This window comes from Lepisma saccharinum, chromosome 5 (assembly GCF_977018435.1).
Source record: "Lepisma saccharinum chromosome 5, izLepSacc3.1, whole genome shotgun sequence".
Taxonomy (NCBI): Eukaryota; Metazoa; Arthropoda; class Insecta; order Zygentoma; family Lepismatidae; genus Lepisma; species Lepisma saccharinum.
In genome coordinates this window covers 89,552,366-89,569,654 of record NC_139233.1, presented here as the reverse complement: position 1 = coordinate 89,569,654, position 17,289 = coordinate 89,552,366, and the positions used below count along the sequence as shown (strand labels likewise).

The 17,289-nt window shown below is 35.2% G+C and overlaps 1 protein-coding gene across 2 annotated transcripts in view; it reads right to left on the bottom strand.

Moving 5' to 3' along the window:
• The window catches only part of LOC145988427 (cyclic nucleotide-gated channel alpha-3-like), a 205,920-nt gene that overhangs the window by 90,846 nt on the left and 97,785 nt on the right, over window positions 1-17,289 (bottom strand). For both annotated transcript variants that reach the window (XM_083123318.1, XM_083123319.1), the window contains exons 6-8: window positions 9,533-9,676; window positions 3,528-3,656; window positions 2,288-2,523 (exon numbers count right to left, since the gene is read on the bottom strand). In XM_083123318.1, the coding sequence (XP_082979444.1) occupies window positions 2,288-2,523; window positions 3,528-3,656; window positions 9,533-9,676 (509 nt within the window). The remainder of the gene's footprint in view (window positions 1-2,287; window positions 2,524-3,527; window positions 3,657-9,532; window positions 9,677-17,289) is intronic.

The following is a 17,289-nucleotide window of genomic DNA, read 5'->3' as shown; positions in this document are numbered from 1 at the left end:
CCTGATATTCTTCTTCAGTTCTTCTAATGTCTGAAGGTTTGTTGCATTGACTTTGTTTTACAATTTCCCCCCATAGATAAACACCTTACTAACGCTAACCGATAAGTCAGAGTGACAAAAGAGGAACGGGAGAAGAAGCCACGTTAGTTTAGGGATTGAGATGTCGCGGGTTCGAGTTACGAGATGAGCATGAAACACTTACGTCCATGTAGCCATGCACACTTAATGGGTTAATTTAGCTAAATTTGGCGGGAAACTGGGAAATGGCACAACATGCGATAAAAATGTGAGAGAAACATTGCAGAAATGCGAGATTGTTAAAGAAAGTTAAATTTAAACAACACAGCAAATCTGAAACTTAGAAAAGTACAACAATGGAACAAAAGCTCTCTCTTATTGATGAAAAACGACAGATGAAGGAAGACACTTCTTGTGATCAAAATGAGATAAAAGTATTGTAGGCCAGTGAGATACTTTCAAAGAAAAATAAATTTGGAAAAGACTAGATATCCCTTTTCATAATGAGTTCAACAATGAACAAAAGGTCCAATTGTTGCTGGGAAAGGAGAGTTAAAGTCACAGTGTGTGATCAAAACGTGATAAAAATATTGCAGGATAGTGAGTTTCTTTCAAAGAAAATAAAATTTAGAAAAGACTAGATATTCTTTTTTCAAAACGAGTTCAACAATGGACAATAAGTCCCATTTCTGCTCGAAAAGGAGAGATAAAGTCACAATTTTTTTAATAAAATGTGATAAAACAATAGTTTATTTTCAAATAAAATTAAATTTGGATAGATAGGCTAGATATCCTTATTCAAAATGATTTCACAACAGAAGTAAGGTTCCATTGTTCCCTGTAAATGGAACCTTGCTTCGTTAGAGAAGAATATTAATCATGGATCAATTACCCCACCACTAACATTCCCCATATGCGTTTACAGAAATTTAACCGACTCTCGTTCTCAATTTGTTCACAAGGTTTTGCACTGTATTTCTGTGTGGAACAAGCACAACTGGGAATTCTGTTGAAAATCGTCTACGAACATCCCTTCAAGAAATTGTAATCAGATACGAATCATACATAAAAACGTTTTGTTGTATTCATTGATTGAGTTGGTGTTTTAAGTCCACTTAAAGGCTAATTTGGACTGGACCTACAGCTTAAAGTGGTATCCAAACCAGTATGCACCTCCACCGGGAATTGAACCCGGGACCCTTTGATTACAAGGTGCCATCGGGGAGACCCTACGTTTTGTTGTAATGTGTGCGTGTGTGTCATTATTAAAACTATAGCAAAACACAAATAACACTTGGAACACTATATACTTAATAAACACTGTATAAAACAATAGAAATTCGCAAGAACACTTGTAACACGTACCCACTTTCAAAATACGACTGAACTAAGATCGCAAAGTTACTGGAATGGGGCTAAGAAAGAAATCCACAAGTTATGCTCAAAGCCAAGTGTTTCAGTTGGCACTCTGGCACCACGAGGTGTTAGGAAACTTAAGCTCCCTTTTAGCATGTCTTGTTACCTAAAAACATGCCAAAAACGAGTGGATGCACGAGGACAACATTTTCAACATCATTGAAATGAAATCATTTCGAAGCTAGTGGCTTTCATAGCGGAGATATTGCACGGGATTTGACGGGAGTTGGCGTCCAGGCGGGCATTAAGCGTGCCCCCCTCAAGGCGCTCAAGGCTGAACTGAGGACCCTGTATATGCATACATATGCATATACATATACACATGACGTTGTTTGTTGTAATTTTTCTTAATGGTTTGATAGAGAAAATTCTGACATTTGCCCCCCCCCCCTCGAGACTGATCAACCTAACTACTTCCCTGCATAGAACAAAATCAAGAGTTCCAGCTATTTTGCTTCTTTGTCCACTATAGGTTCAGCCAACAGGTTCAATCTCGTCATTTGAACAGTCTAAATGACACACTAATGTCATCTGTTGAATTAGTTTTGTAACTACTTGAAAACAGCAAATAGGCCATATTGAAATAAACAACATTAAATTGTATAAAGTTAAATTTAAAACTACTTACGTGAGTGAGTATAAAGCTTTTTTGGAACAACGTTTCAGAGTCCTACTGCCCCCTTCATCAGGTTCATAAATATTTTCCTAAGCACTGAACATAGTTGTTTATTTAATTTAATAGTGAGTAATATGCACCAGTCTACAATATGATATAGGTCATAATGGGTTCAGGTACCTTAATTTTCAAAGAAAGGAGGACTGTGGCTCTTCCCTGCCGTGAAAGCACACTCACCAGATGAACTGTACCAATTACAAGATGTAGTACCCACATAAGATCCATTGTAAAGAGTAGCATTAAGCTTCAAATCAATGAAAGTAGGATAATGAACTCGTTTCACAGCATAATCATAATGTCTGCATGTAGAAGTATCTTCAGGTGGTACTTTGCAAAATGTCAATGTAGAAACCACAATGATGTTAGAAAGTACATTTAGGAGCATTATGAGGTATGTAGAATATTTTAAAATGCTGAAATTACAACAGAACAGAAGATGAGGTAAGCACTCTTTCCTTGAATACTAAGCAAAACAAATATATTAATAGAGGCATGCATCTTCCGTTTTTGACGAAAACACAAAATGTGAAATAACATGATGTACTGTTCATTTTCCATGTTTCTGAAAGGTGTGAGGTGCATTTTTCTATTCTGTTTTGTCACGAAATGATGCAAAATGAACTGCAAAATGTGAAATAGACTCAAACACGAAATTTAAGAGTTTATATACTGATGCGACACTTTGTTTTTGTACCAAAATTTTGATTTTTATTTACAAAAAATATATGCCTCTATATTAATTTTATTAAATAATACACCCCAACAGATACACATAGGTACAACATTAAAGTATGTAAGAAATTTGTTATTATTGTCAACATACAATAGTAATTTAAATTATATTGTTTTGTGGCTGATATTTTTCATAATCATCTCCAACATAAGGTGCTAAAATGGTTTCTTAACTGGACTTAAGGTTTTCCCTGTATTCACCACTTCTAGCAATTTCAATATGGATATAAAATTGGTAGCATTTGACACCACCATTCTTGCAATGCACAATTACAAGCTAATGAGCTACTGGTTACTGAACAGCAGCCAAGGTATAAGTTATTCCTTCCTTTCACATTTTATAAGGTGATGATGCTACCACTGTTGGGGAGGCCCTGCTGATTCCAGAGCAGTTGCCCCTTAAGAATACTGATATTGAAAATGAATGTGTAGTGCTGTTAGCACTCTGTATATTGCTACGAGTGGTTTGATCCCAGAGGAAGAAAGATAATTTCAGTGATATCCAACTTTGTCAGTAAAATCAGGACGATCTTTGAAAAGACCAAGGGTTCTGGCAAAATAATATAGGTTAAACAAAAGCTGTGATGAAACTCAATGCATTGTACATGCCCTAAAAAAGGCCCTGGTATTCATGGAGTTCAAATTAGTTTTCTAACTAATGATGATAAATATTAATTACACTTACTTTATTAAATTTGTATGCTTTGTATATCCATTTTCAAAAAATTCCATGCCTTGCACCATCCTATAGATCTGCAGAAGCCGATTTAGGCGTAGAAGACTTGATGTTTTGTCAGCACAATTCATTGTAACACTAGAAAATAATATGATTTAATTTTTTTTATTAGATCAGTATTTTTATTAATTAAATGTCAAATTACTAACATTTATAGTGTTTTATGCATGTGACTAATGTAATAGATATTATGACACCATCGTAATTATTGGTGACGAGGGTGTACTGAAAGGTGTTTTTCTTTAATTATTTTTTTATTATTATTAAATCTCCCTGATCTACGTATCTTTGAGAGAGTACAAATAAAAATTAAGCATGAAAAATTTGCTTTCCTTGCCAACTTCCTAATTATCACAAAAATCAGGGCCGCCGTTAGGAAACGTGATGCCCTGTGCAAACCTTACCTGTAAGGCCCTTATATTTTGAAAAGTGAAAATATATACACCTTAATTTCCTTATAAAATGCTACTCAAATCCCTCCCTCCCTCCCAAATCCTCAACACACATTTCAACCACCCACGAAGTTTGGCAGTCTGTAGAGGGCATCAAGACAAACAACTTTTCTCAAGAAATTTTTGGTAGGCTTTTTTTCGGCACCATCAGCCCTCGGAAAACATTTTTTCTTGTGTAGTTTTCGAAGTGGAAATTCCTAGCTCAGGTGTACTTGATCAAGTTTGAAGATGGTAGTTGAAGGGGGCGTGATTATACGTATCAACATTGAGACAATGCACTAGGGGGAATGCCTAGGCAAATTAGACTGGCTGGCTAATGCTTTATAAAATTGGTTTAACTGAAGGGCGTTATCATCCTCCACACTTTGGGTGCTGATCTTGTGTGTATGTAGATGATTTTTTTTTCTGTCAGATAACATACTACAGATGTCAGTATTTTATGGAAACAGGATCCTGCTAACAGACAGTTTGAAACCCCTGAGATTATCCCTTTCACTAAATTCATGCATTGCTCCTTATCCTCATAGGCATAAGTTGGCATGGACAAGGGAGCTGGGGCCAAATCTTCACGTTTATTAATATGTTTTGGAATGTTAAACTTTTCATATATTTAGAAACCTGAGGTTCATGTTCGACCCCAAGTTACGCTGCTGCTTTTCGTTACATTAAATACTTTTAAAGTTTTATTCAGAGATATTTATATCCTGAAGGCCATCCTTTCCTGTTTGCAGCGTACTAAAGATTTTGTCGTCTTCCGACAGGAAAAGTGGTAGTACCCTAGTAACCATGAGTGTGGTGCATGATCACAAGTAAACAGTCGAAATAAAACATCAAGGCACAAACGGTTTATCAAGGAAAGTTGTTCGCATTGATGTCTTCTGCAAGCTGTGGAAGTTTGTGTATGGTTCACAATGTCACCTTGTTATTTAGCAACTCCTTTCTGCCACTTTTGGCTAATCGATGAGGATGAATGACAAGATGAAATTGATGGAGTGACACTCACAAATAACACCCATGCCAAAGCCAAGATTTGAACCTGTTAGCCCTGGTGTTCTAGCACACTGTACTAGCAACTTTGCCACGGAGGTTGGAGACTCTGTGTATGTGTACATCCATATAATTAGTGTATAATTGTGTGTGTATGTCTTACGTAGTCTTCACACATTGGTATTGTAAAATGTCAACATTCCATACGGTTTTGGAAAGTATCGTAGGGGGAAATTCATTTAGAAAACATGTGGAATACAATTAACCCCTTTACCGCGGCAGCCTTGAAGAGAAGTTCGACAAAAAAAAGATCGTCTACATATAGACGCCACCGCAAAATAAATTCATCATAAATAATAACTATATTTAGACTCTCCGCAAAATGAAGTTAATCAAAACAATCTATATATAGACTCTGCCGCAATTTACCATTATATATTATTTTTTGGATTCATAAATTATTTTTATTTTTATATTTTTAAAATACACATATTTTTAATTTGTACTTTTAATTATTTTCATAGGGTAAAATGTGTAATAGTTTTTTTTTGTTTATTGAAATGTTTGTTTATTTCTTCAATAACAAACAATATACACGTAATTACAAATTAATATTAGTGAATTTTTTTATATTTTGATTACAATAATGCCAGAAAAACTTTTGTTGCTATAGAGTCAGTATATACCTAACTTACAATAAGAAAAACTAATTGCAATTGCAATTGCAATTGCAATTGTGATCTACATTCAATATATAATGTCACTTTCAATAGTCTTTTTTTTCTCAGGCTCATATTTACTTTGGTAAGTTCTCCACTGTATGATACTCTTTAAAACATGGTATGATGCACAATGGTAACTCGCATACGTCACAGCAATAGATACTTCTTCTAACTTTGTTTTGTAGTGTGCAATACACGCATCTTCTTTGAAACTTCTTCTTGGGACCAGATGCATCACCTGTAAGAATTTCGACTGGGAAATGTCTTCCTGTAAGCCTTGTGGGACATGTTCCTAAGTTGAGGGGACCTGTTGGTTTTCTAATCCAGTACACATCTTTTCCATAAGCACTGATGAGCTGCTCAACGATATCCATTTTGAAATCAAGAAATTTCTTTCCACCTCCATTGCGCCTGTAAATGATGTGGCTGTTGAGAAGAGTTATCTCAAGCAATCTGAAAAATATCTTCTTGTAGTATTTCTTAACTCCTTTTCTTGTAGGCGAGGAAGCAGATGTAATTTGGTCCATTAGATCTATTCCTCCCATGTGACACCTTTTATACTGTACACATACTGTGGGTTTGCTAATGGGTTTTCCTGCAACCTGGACTTCTTCCTTCGTGTCATCATAAATTGTGCTCAGCATATGTACATATTTCTTGTCTCTCCACTTCATGTGCATGAGCTTACTCTTGAACCTAACAATAGTTTCGCCTTTTTTCAACACTTTGTCATTTACTTCCTTGCAAAGGTTCTTCCTCGTGAAACGCACTGTTCCTATGGCATCTGTTCTCTTAGTGACAAGAATCTCATAAAGCTCAGGAGAGGCATAGAAATTGTCTATTCCAAGAGTGTATCCTTTATTCAATAATGGTTCAATAAGACTCAAAACTATCTTCGTTGGCTTGGTGAATCCTTTGCTAATTTCTTCAGATATTCCTGGAATATTACAGGGATAAGTCGTTTTTTTACCCGTGTAAACTAGAAGATTCCAAACATAGCCAGTTTCTGCTTCTGCTAATATGTAACATTCAATGCCAAACCTGGCTCTCTTGAGAGGGATGTATCTTTTCCACCTGAGTCTTCCTTTCCACAAGAGCAATGATTCATCAATACTTATATTTTTAGCTGGAATGTAATGGGATTTGAACTTTCCGAGAAGAAAGTCTAGCACATCTCGAAATTTTATGGTTGGCACATCTTGTTCTACTTTATCAGACAAGTGCAAATATTTCATAAGTAAGCTGAACCTGTCCCTACTAATGCACTTGGAGAAGAAAGGAGTGGATATCAGAGGATTGGTAGAGTGGTAAGATTCGATTGTCGGCTTTCTAACAATCCCTTGCAGAATAATGATAGCTAGGAAGACGTACATCTCACCAACACTTGTGTCCTTCCATAAAAGGTCTCTGCTTTTCCGTCTCATTTTACCTGATCTTCTTTTGTCATCTCCTACTTTACTAGCATATTTATTTGTTTCGCTCACAATATATTCCATCAGAACTTTATCAAAAAAAGACTGAAATATATCCAATGGACTTTGTGGATTCGAAAGCACTAACTTCACACCACTGTCACCTGTGAATGGGAAAGGGTCTCTGCTTACCATTGAAGATTCAGTCCATGTATCAGATGCAGTTTCATCTTCCAACTCACTGCCGCTAGTTTCACCATCTTCTTCTTCAATTCCTGTCCTATCGTTTTGAGCATCTTCATCACTTGAAACAATATCTTCACTGCAAGTACCTTCACTTTCAACATCAGAGATTTCATCCAGAAAATCATCATCTAAGTCATGCTCCAGTAGATGCTGAATATCAGTATGTCTGAGGTTTCTCCCCGCCATTGCAAAAATTCTGTGTGCAATACACAAAATAAATATGTACCATTGCACAATGCACACCACTAGCTAACGAAACTTCCTCTTGGGAAGCAACTCTCGAACTAAACGAAAAGCCACCTAACACAAAGCAGTATACGATAATCAATAGAGTCCATATAGTAACAATGGTAAACACACAATACAAAGTTTTTTTTTCGGTACCAACAATGCATAAAAATGGACTGTTTTCTTGCAAACTTCTTGCACAGACCTGTAAAAGCATTAAAAAGAGGGGTCTATAAATATGACTTGCCGCAATACAACAGCCGTTAATTTTCAAACACCGTCTATATATAGTCGCGCCGCAAAATAGTCCCGTTTTTCGAGAGTCTATATATAGTTCCGCCGCGGTTAAGGGGTTAAAGGCAAAAATCGTATAGACTTAAAATTTCTCGGCTTTTGTGTATCAAAGTCTTCAGTCACATTATCGAAGTCAAATTTTGACAAGTGACGACTGTAGTGAGTGTCTTTAAAAAGACATGTTGGTTCTCAAATCAAGGCCGTCCACAGGAGTCTTTCTTGGGGGGAGGGGCAGCAGCATTCAGTGGGAGGAATGTGGGGTAATGCTATCACCCTCGGTTAAGAAAATTCTCATAAAGCATTCCACACTTGGATAACGTGCACATCCACCACTGCATTTTATTAATGTTGATCTATGTAAACATCCCCTAACTTTCCTCCAAACTAGTGTTTCCAGATATCTCTGGGGGGGGGGGGGGCCCTTGGCACCCCTCTGCAGGCGCTCTTATCTCAAATACGTCTTGATTGATTTGAAATGACAGAAGCCCCTTTCACTATTTGCTACTTTTATCAGCGATGTTAGACGATTTTCTTTTTAAGGTAAATTGGAATTGAAATACTTTGATGGAAGCCGCACACACTACAGCTTCAAACAGTAATGATTTATTTGACTTGAAACTTGTTGGCATAGTGGTAATATCTGGCAAAATCTCTAGGAGTGGTTTTGAGGAATAAATATGAAAGTATCTCCAGAACTTTATTTTTATTTCAGCTGTAGATTTTTTTACACAAAAGGGAATAGCGGTCCAGGACAAGTTTCCCTGTCACGGTCAGTCCTCTTTTTTTCATCTTTTCTCAATTTACTAGGTTGTAAAACCCAAACGCTAAGTCCAAACACCCTGAAATTTGGGGTCTCAGCTCAGCACAAAGAATCACGTTACAGTTCCTGTACTCTCTTGGGTAATAAAATATTCAATAATATTACATAAATATTTTGGAAGCGCGAGGACCTGTGCAGTGGCACGCTTCGCATGCCTCTAACGGCGGCCCTGGCAAAAATCTCAATTTTTTGCCTACATTGAATAGAATATTTATATAAAAATCTGACTGTCCCGCATAGTAATGAAAATCCATAAATTTTAAATCTTAAACCCAAGCAAGAGATAATAAAATAGCTTAAAAAATCTACCAGCTGTCATTCAAGGGGAATGAAAATTACATTAAGATTTGGCACTCATTGGTAGAGTAATGGCATGGTATGCTAGAGACCTAAGTTTTAATTATGGTTAAGCAAGCTTTCTTTTGCTGAAATTTCTACAAAGTGAAAACTAGTTTGATTATGCCCTGTAAAAGTTTCTGCAAACCACTGCATGAATCTTGGAGAACAACTATCTGCTTCTTTGCTGCAGGAAAATACATTTCAGCATTTCACATTATAGAGCTTGATATCAGTTGACTTTCAAATATTAAGTCTTAATAAATCAATCAGACTATAAAGCACTGATGTCTACACATTCAGATTTGTATTTACTTGACAGAATAACTCACTCATCAAAATATGTTTTATACTGCTGATAGACTATAAATCATTAAAATTATTCCGCCCCCTTTACAAATATACTAGAATTTACATGATACTCATCATTAACTCACACAAACACAAGCACACTTACTTTTCAGGACCAAGATATTCAAGTGGATAACAGCCCAGCAAGTCAACAATAAAACTATGTGATAGATAATACTGTGCTGTCCTCAATGGATGTGAAACAAGAATTCCTTGTTTAGTGTAATACCCAACATGAAGCCTTACATATCTGCAATGAAAATTCACATCTATTTCACAACTATGCTTTTGGAGGGTCATTCCATGTCAAACCAGCCAATAAAAAAACATTTTTGAACCATTAGGATTCAGATTCTTAATAATTTTTGTTTACTCATAGTAGAGGTATTGGAGCAGTTCAAAGTAATACTTGGTACGAGGCCTATTATTTTTATTAATTTAAGCACAATGGAAAACCTATATTGACGATGTTTTTGTCGATTTTATACTATTGCAAATCTGTGATTTTTCATCTCGTACTTCGTACGAGTGTCATAACTTCTTTCGAGTTAAAGTATGTAACACCTACACCTACACCTACACCCACCCACGCACAGCCACGCCCACCCACGCAAATTTACTTTCGGTCTACTTCTATTGCACCATGTTGCGCAACAAGTTATTATGCAACATTGCGATGGCTCATAAGGGTAAATTATTGCATCATGTTGCGCAACAAGTTATTACGCAATATTATGATGACCCCGTATCTGATGTGTTGTTTTCTGGTTGGTTGGTTATGAGGTAATGCGATGATGTGGTGTTTTCTGATTGGTTGGTTGGTTATGACGTAATGCGATGAGGTGGTGTTTTCTGATTGGTTGGTTATGCCGTAATGCATTTAAGGGTGTTTTCTGATTGGCTCACTGTTTCGGATGTTTTCAACGCGGTCCGCGTTTAGGTTACTAAAAGGGTTTTCGCATTTACAGATCAGTCAGTATCGTGAGAGTGTTTGAAGAGTGCGGACGTGTTGTTGCAGTGCTCCTCATAATTTTTTTGTTAAAAGTTAAGTATTTAATTTATTTTAAAGCTACATATTATTTATTATTTTTAAGTTTAAAAAGTGTATCAAGTGATTTTTTTTCATAGTAATTTCGATCAGATTGAGTTTTGATGTGATCAGATGTTACTTGTTGACTCTGCAAATTCTGTATAAATAGCATAGCTGAAAATTTTAACGTACTAGCTAAAATTATTTTATTTTGAAGGTGGTTCAAGTTGTTTTGCACACAGATTGAATTTGTATAAATTTGTATTTGTATTGAATTTTGTATTTTTTCCGAGAAAATTTATATATAAATACCAGAGCTGAAAAAAAAATATTATAATTATAACTATTGTTTTTTTAACTTACATTCTATCAATTATCGTAAGTTTAAAAGTGTTTTTTTTTTAGTAAATACAATCTTATTGAATTTTGAGTTGATTGTGCGTCTTATTGTTATTTACTTAAAGCATATTAAAAAAAATGCCATCTACCAATTTCATCGAATGTGTTATTTGTGGGAAATTAATCTCCAAAACTAATATTAGCAAGCATAGGGCAAGATGTAGCGAAACAGGTTCGAAAATAAATCGTTTGTTACCTACTAAGCCTTGTACTCAATGTGGAAAAATAAATAGCATTGCTAATTTAAGTAAACACATGAAAATTTGCATTGCATCAATCGGACATGGAACATTGAAAAGAAAAATTGATCATCCTGAAACTGAAGCTTCTACTTCCAAACAAATTCAGATGTCTAATAACCAAAAGCCGATTAGATCTGCATTCAACAACCAACTGCTGGATTTTCTTTTTACTTCGAAACCAGGCTGTGATATTTCTAGTTTTTTGAGTGAAATTAAAACATATATCATAAATATTTTGAAAAATAAACGGGAAAACAATTCTATAAAAGTATATGTTGATCTAATCTGTAAATATAAGAAAACCGATGGTACAAGAAATATTTTTTTTCACCAAAAGAAAAACCAAGTTCTTTATTTGGCAGACATTGATAATTTGAACGTTTTTTATTCTAATCTTACTAGTGAATTGATTAGGATCAGGTTGGTCTTTATGTAGAAGTCCTCACAGATTAATCGCTTATGTAAACAAATTTACACCTTTTTCTGCTTCAAGCTACGTTCCACTTCCAGTAGAAATTCAGCATAAGAGAGCTGTGCTGAACATTCATATCACTGACAATAAGTGTTTTATGTGGTGCATTTTAGCAGCGCTTCACCCGATTCATTGTTCAAATAATCCGGAACAGGTTAGTCAGTACACACAATATATTGATGAGATTGAATATGCTATGACAGGCATCAAATACCCTGTTGCTATTTCTGACATAACAGAGTTTGAAAACAGGGTACGAAATAGAAAAGGAAAACGATTAGCTATAAATGTATATTCGTATACTTCAGTTAAGAATTTTGTGCATCCTGTTAGGATAACTAATATTGTTGATGACGAAGCCGTGGAAATCAATCTGCTTCTCATTGCTGACGATGATGTTCATCATTACACGCTAATTCGTTCACTCTCTCGCTTGGTCAGAAGCCAAACAACCAAGCATGATGCACACATCGAAGTTTGTCCAAGGTGTTTAACCATATTCGAGGATCGTGACCGACGTAATTACCAACATTTCCAAAATCAAGAAATTGCCAAACAAAAACTTGCTGAACATAAAGTCTACTGTAGAGTCAACAGACTGGCTCGCATGTTGATGCCCAAAGCAAATGAATTCGAAGAATTTAAAATGCACAAGACCTTGTTGGAACATCCGGCCAGAATCATTGCAGACTTTGAGGCTTTTCTCAAACCATTGTCCTATTGCGATCCGGATCGCGAATTTTCTTTCACAACACCCTACCAGCTTTCTGATCCAAATAGTTTTGGATATGTTGTTGTTTGGCAGGATAGGATAGATAAACCATATATATATCGCGGACCAAATGTTATTGAACTCTTTTTTAAAAAGATGGTGGAGGAGGTTGAGAACATTGGCAGCTTCTTATACAAATCGAAATGAATGCTTCCATTATCCAGTGATGAACTTCAATCTTACAATAACATTGAAACGTGTCCGGTGTGTGATCAACATTTTATGGGTGACAATGGGAAAGTATTTCACCATAATCATTTTACCGGAAACTACATTAGTGGAATCTGTAACACCTGCAACCTCAAAATCCAGAAGCCTAAATTCGTACCAATATTTTTTCACAATGGATCCAATTACGACTTCCATTTTTTAATTAGGAATCTTGGATACGATACACAAAAAATAGATATTCTTGCTCAAAACGAAGAACGTTATATTTCTATAAGTAAGAAAGTTAAAAATCCAGGAACGAATGAAATCATAGAGATGAGGTTTCTAGATTCTTTTAGATTCCTATCGGCAAGTCTCGATGCTTTAGCGAGTAAAATTACCGACGAACAATTTAAAATTACAAAAGCTGGTTTTCCCAACATACACATAGAACTGATTAAACGTAAAGGCATTTATCCTTACGAATATGTAACCGATGAATCTAAATTTGACAATGACACTCTCCCACCTCAAAAAGAATTCTTCAGTCAACTAAAAAAAAACAACGGAATTACGAATGAAGAATACGAACATGTGAAATTAATATGGAAGGAATTGAGATGCAATACTCTCGGCGATTATCACGATGCATATCTCAAATTAGACGTAACAATACTTGCTGATGTTTTTCAGGTATTCAGAAAAACAGCAATAAATATTTATAAATTAGATCCAGCATATTTCTATAGTCTTCCTGGTTTGGCGTGGTCTGCTATGTTGCTCCAGACCAGGATCAAGTTGGAATTGATATCGGATGTGGACATGTTACTTTTTATAGAAAGGGGGATACGTGGGGGGATGGTGCAATGCTCGCAGAGACATGCAAAGGCAAACAATATTCACATGTCTGAGAATAAATACAATGCAAATCAACCTTCGAATTGCATATTTTATGCTGACGTAAACAATCTCTACGGATTCGCAATGATACAAAAACTTCCCTACGGAGGATTCGAGTGGATAGATCCCATTTCAATTGATATTAATCATTTCGACGATCATGAATTTGGTCTGTTTATTGAGGTGGACATTGAATTTCCAAATAATTTGCATGATACTTTTTCCGATTTACCTCCGGCTCCCGAAATTAAATGTCCACCTGATTTCAAAGCAAGCTTATGTTAACTCTGGAGAGAAAAGAGAGATATGTCGTCCACTACAAGAATCTCCAGTTTTTGATTGGGAAGGGTGCACAGGTAGTAAATGTGAGAAGAATTCTCAAGTTCAAACACTCTCCATGGTTAAAATCTTATATTGAGACCAACGCGAGATACAGAACAGCTGCCATTTCAGAATTAGATAAAGATTTTTATAAACTAATGAATAATGCCGTTTATGGAAAAACAATGGAGAACGTTAGAAAGCATATAGACATAAAATTGGTTTCAGATAATAATAAATGTAGAAAATTGGTATCTGATCCTAGATTCAAATCGCAAAAAATTTACGAGAATTTAATACTTTTTAATATAGATATAAAATTAATAAAATTCAGAAAACCTATTTACGTTGGTGCAACAGTTCTTGACTTGTCAAAACTGTACATGTTCGAATTTCATTATAATATTATGAAACCCTTCTATAATGATAAGCTATCAATTTTGTACATAGACACCGATAGTTTTATTTATGACATACAAACACCTAACCTCTACGAACATCTTAAACATGCTTCCATGCTTGGGTATTTCGACACTACTTCCTACCCTCAACCTAACAGATTTGGAATTCCTTCCCACAACAAGAAGCTTCTCGGCAAATTAAAAGATGAATGTAACGGTGATATTATTGTTGAGTTGGCTGGTTTGCGTTCGAAGATGTATACATTCAGAACAGAGAGCAGCGTCACGAAGAAAGCAAAAGGAACGTGCAAAGATACCATGGAAAACAAACTAAAATTTCAGGATTATATTTGTTGCCTTTCTTCACAGTCGAGGATACTTCGAGAGGATAATAGAATACAAAGCTCAAACCATGACATTACAACGAATAAAATAAAAAAAGTAGCCCTGGATCCACACGACGACAAGAGGTGTATTCTCGAGTGTGGAATCCATACTTTGCCTTGGGGGCACTTTAGTATAGAAGTTAATATTAATTGCAGTCAACACATGTGAAAAAAATAAACCTAACATCAAACCAAAATTTTGAAAATAACAAAAAAAAATCTACACGTAGTCTAATTTTTTATACATTATTCTCTCCTATTAAAATTTTTCTATCACTCTTTCATTTTTTACATCATAAATATATGAATTCTGCACAATTAAAATTGCACTGTATTTTCTGGTAGAGTTTCATGAAATTCACATACTAATTTAATATTAGTTCGATCATTTATAACTACCAATTTTCTTTTTGATGCATTGATTAAAAACATTGGTCTGTGAATTATGAACTCATCTGGATTATAATACATGTCTATGTTACCTTCAGTTACTCTTTTAAATGCACTATAAGCTTCATATAATTTTAAATAATCTTGTTCTGTAATGTTTAAATTGTAATTTTCACGAGGAAATACTTCATTTATGCCATTCTTCAGATACACATTTTTAACTTTACAATTATCAAACTGGCTGCTATCTTTTTCCTGATTGTCATCTCTCCCTGTTTGAAACAGCGCAGCTACAAACTCTGGCATGTCATATTGCAAAGATTGGAACTGATTAGTAAGGTCAAATTCAAACAATTTACCCTCCACTGACCTCTGAATGCATTGATAAGTATAAAATTGAATCGGAATTTGAGGATTTTTCAAAATGTTGGCTTTGTATTTGAGAGCATAATTCGATTCATATTCAACTATAGGCATTCGTAACTCCATAGACTGGATCACACATTCCGCAGCTTCGGGTAAACTAGCCTCATTAGCTGTTCCAACTGCATTCAAATTTGTATCTCATGATGGCATTATGATCATTGGGTGCTCTGCGAAATATGACACTCAAACCACCTTTCCACATAATTTCTTTATAATCAGAGAAAAATCCAAATAGCAATCTCATGGGGAACAGTACTGTGTGACTTTTTGCTTGAATTTTTGTTCCAGCTTCGAACCCACCAACTTTATAATATGCACTCTCTGATTTGGACAGTTTCAATGTCCCCGCTGTAGTGGATGTAATTCCAGGGCAATCAATCCTGTCTATGACTGTACCATGCTTTTTGACTTCAATTTGAGAAAATAAGAATGGAACAAAATTATCTATAAGTTTTATATTAGCCCCGGGGAGGGGATATTCTTCACCATTACTTTGTTTTACAATATCAAATTTTATATGCAGATCAGATTTATGTGGATGAATGAATCCATCCCCCACCGTGATGTCATACTGTATCTCTTTGTTGGGTTGATTCAAATTTGGAAATGTCCTCCTGTTTGGAGGGAAGGACTGTAATTCATAACTCTCAATATTTTCCATCTTGGTATTTATTTATATATTTTAAATATTAATTTCTATTATTGCAGTGCTATTAGCACCGGCAAAATCGATGATCTCATTTTTCTCATTCGTAATTGTTATCTCTATGTAATTAACTTCATCAATAGAAACAGGGAAATAGACTGGTGGGATTGGGGAATAGAAGATAGGTTCCATAAATTCCGAATGCGGTTTAAATGTAGCAGTGATACCTGTCTCCTTGTGACTGCCAATCGAATTTTCTTCTGCTTTGATAATCATACCTTTGGCAATGTTACAGTGAATATTTAATGTATCAATAGCTAAGAATTTTGGTATAAATTTACCTATGTGCCTAATACCTGGTTCTAATTTGCTATTGTTCTCGAATCCTAAATGTTCTCCCATGGTAGATAAGTCCACTGTTTTATTGGTAGTTACGTAGTTACAATCTCTACTCTGTGTGTTACAGAATTTTGAGAAAGCAAGACAGTGGTTGGAAGTTCAAATTGTAAAGTAGATAAGTTATACTGTCCTCGAGGAATAATTATTTTTTCATTACTTACTAATATAGTATTGTTGTAAGTAGTTACATTCGGAATCAGATACATACTGTAGAATGCTCTCAGAACTATGGATTTTGGATAGATAATATCATCGTGAAGAAGTAGTTTCAAAACCGAAGTCTCGCTGGAGAGATGAAAAATTCCCATATTTAATATATAATACACCTTTTTGAAAATCTTGTAATTTGATGTTTGGTATTTTATTTAAAATTCTGAGCTTCGTAATGCAAACATGGCCACATATAATTTGATCGAAATCTTGAATACGATCGTCTTTGTGGGGCGTTACCCCAACACCCCCTATACGCCTTCATGGCATGGTGCTAAGCACAGGGGAGCACTTTTTTTATTGTAATAAATTTTAATATGTTTCAAGTAACGAATTAATTCTGTTGGGGGTACCCCTCCGAAAGAATCGAAAATAAAAGCATTGTCATTTTTTTTATAATAGCATATCCAGTGAGTACCAACGTTTTTGGACTTGTCCAAATTCACCACGCCACATTCTCGAGAGTGAGGACTACCTTTAGGGAGAGAATCAGACATGAAAAATCCCCTGAAGTGTTTAATTTTAAATATTTTAATTAAAGATTCAATGTCTTGGTTGGTACGAGTTTCTTCTTTTTTTTTAAATTTTCTGAGTGCTCTAGACTTCACACCTTTGCCTATTTTTTTCTCCATGGCAAGATTATGATGCTTTTGCTCTTCTAGTTCTGCCTTATTTTTTTTTTTCGAATCAATTATAGTTTTGGCAATAGCAGCACTACC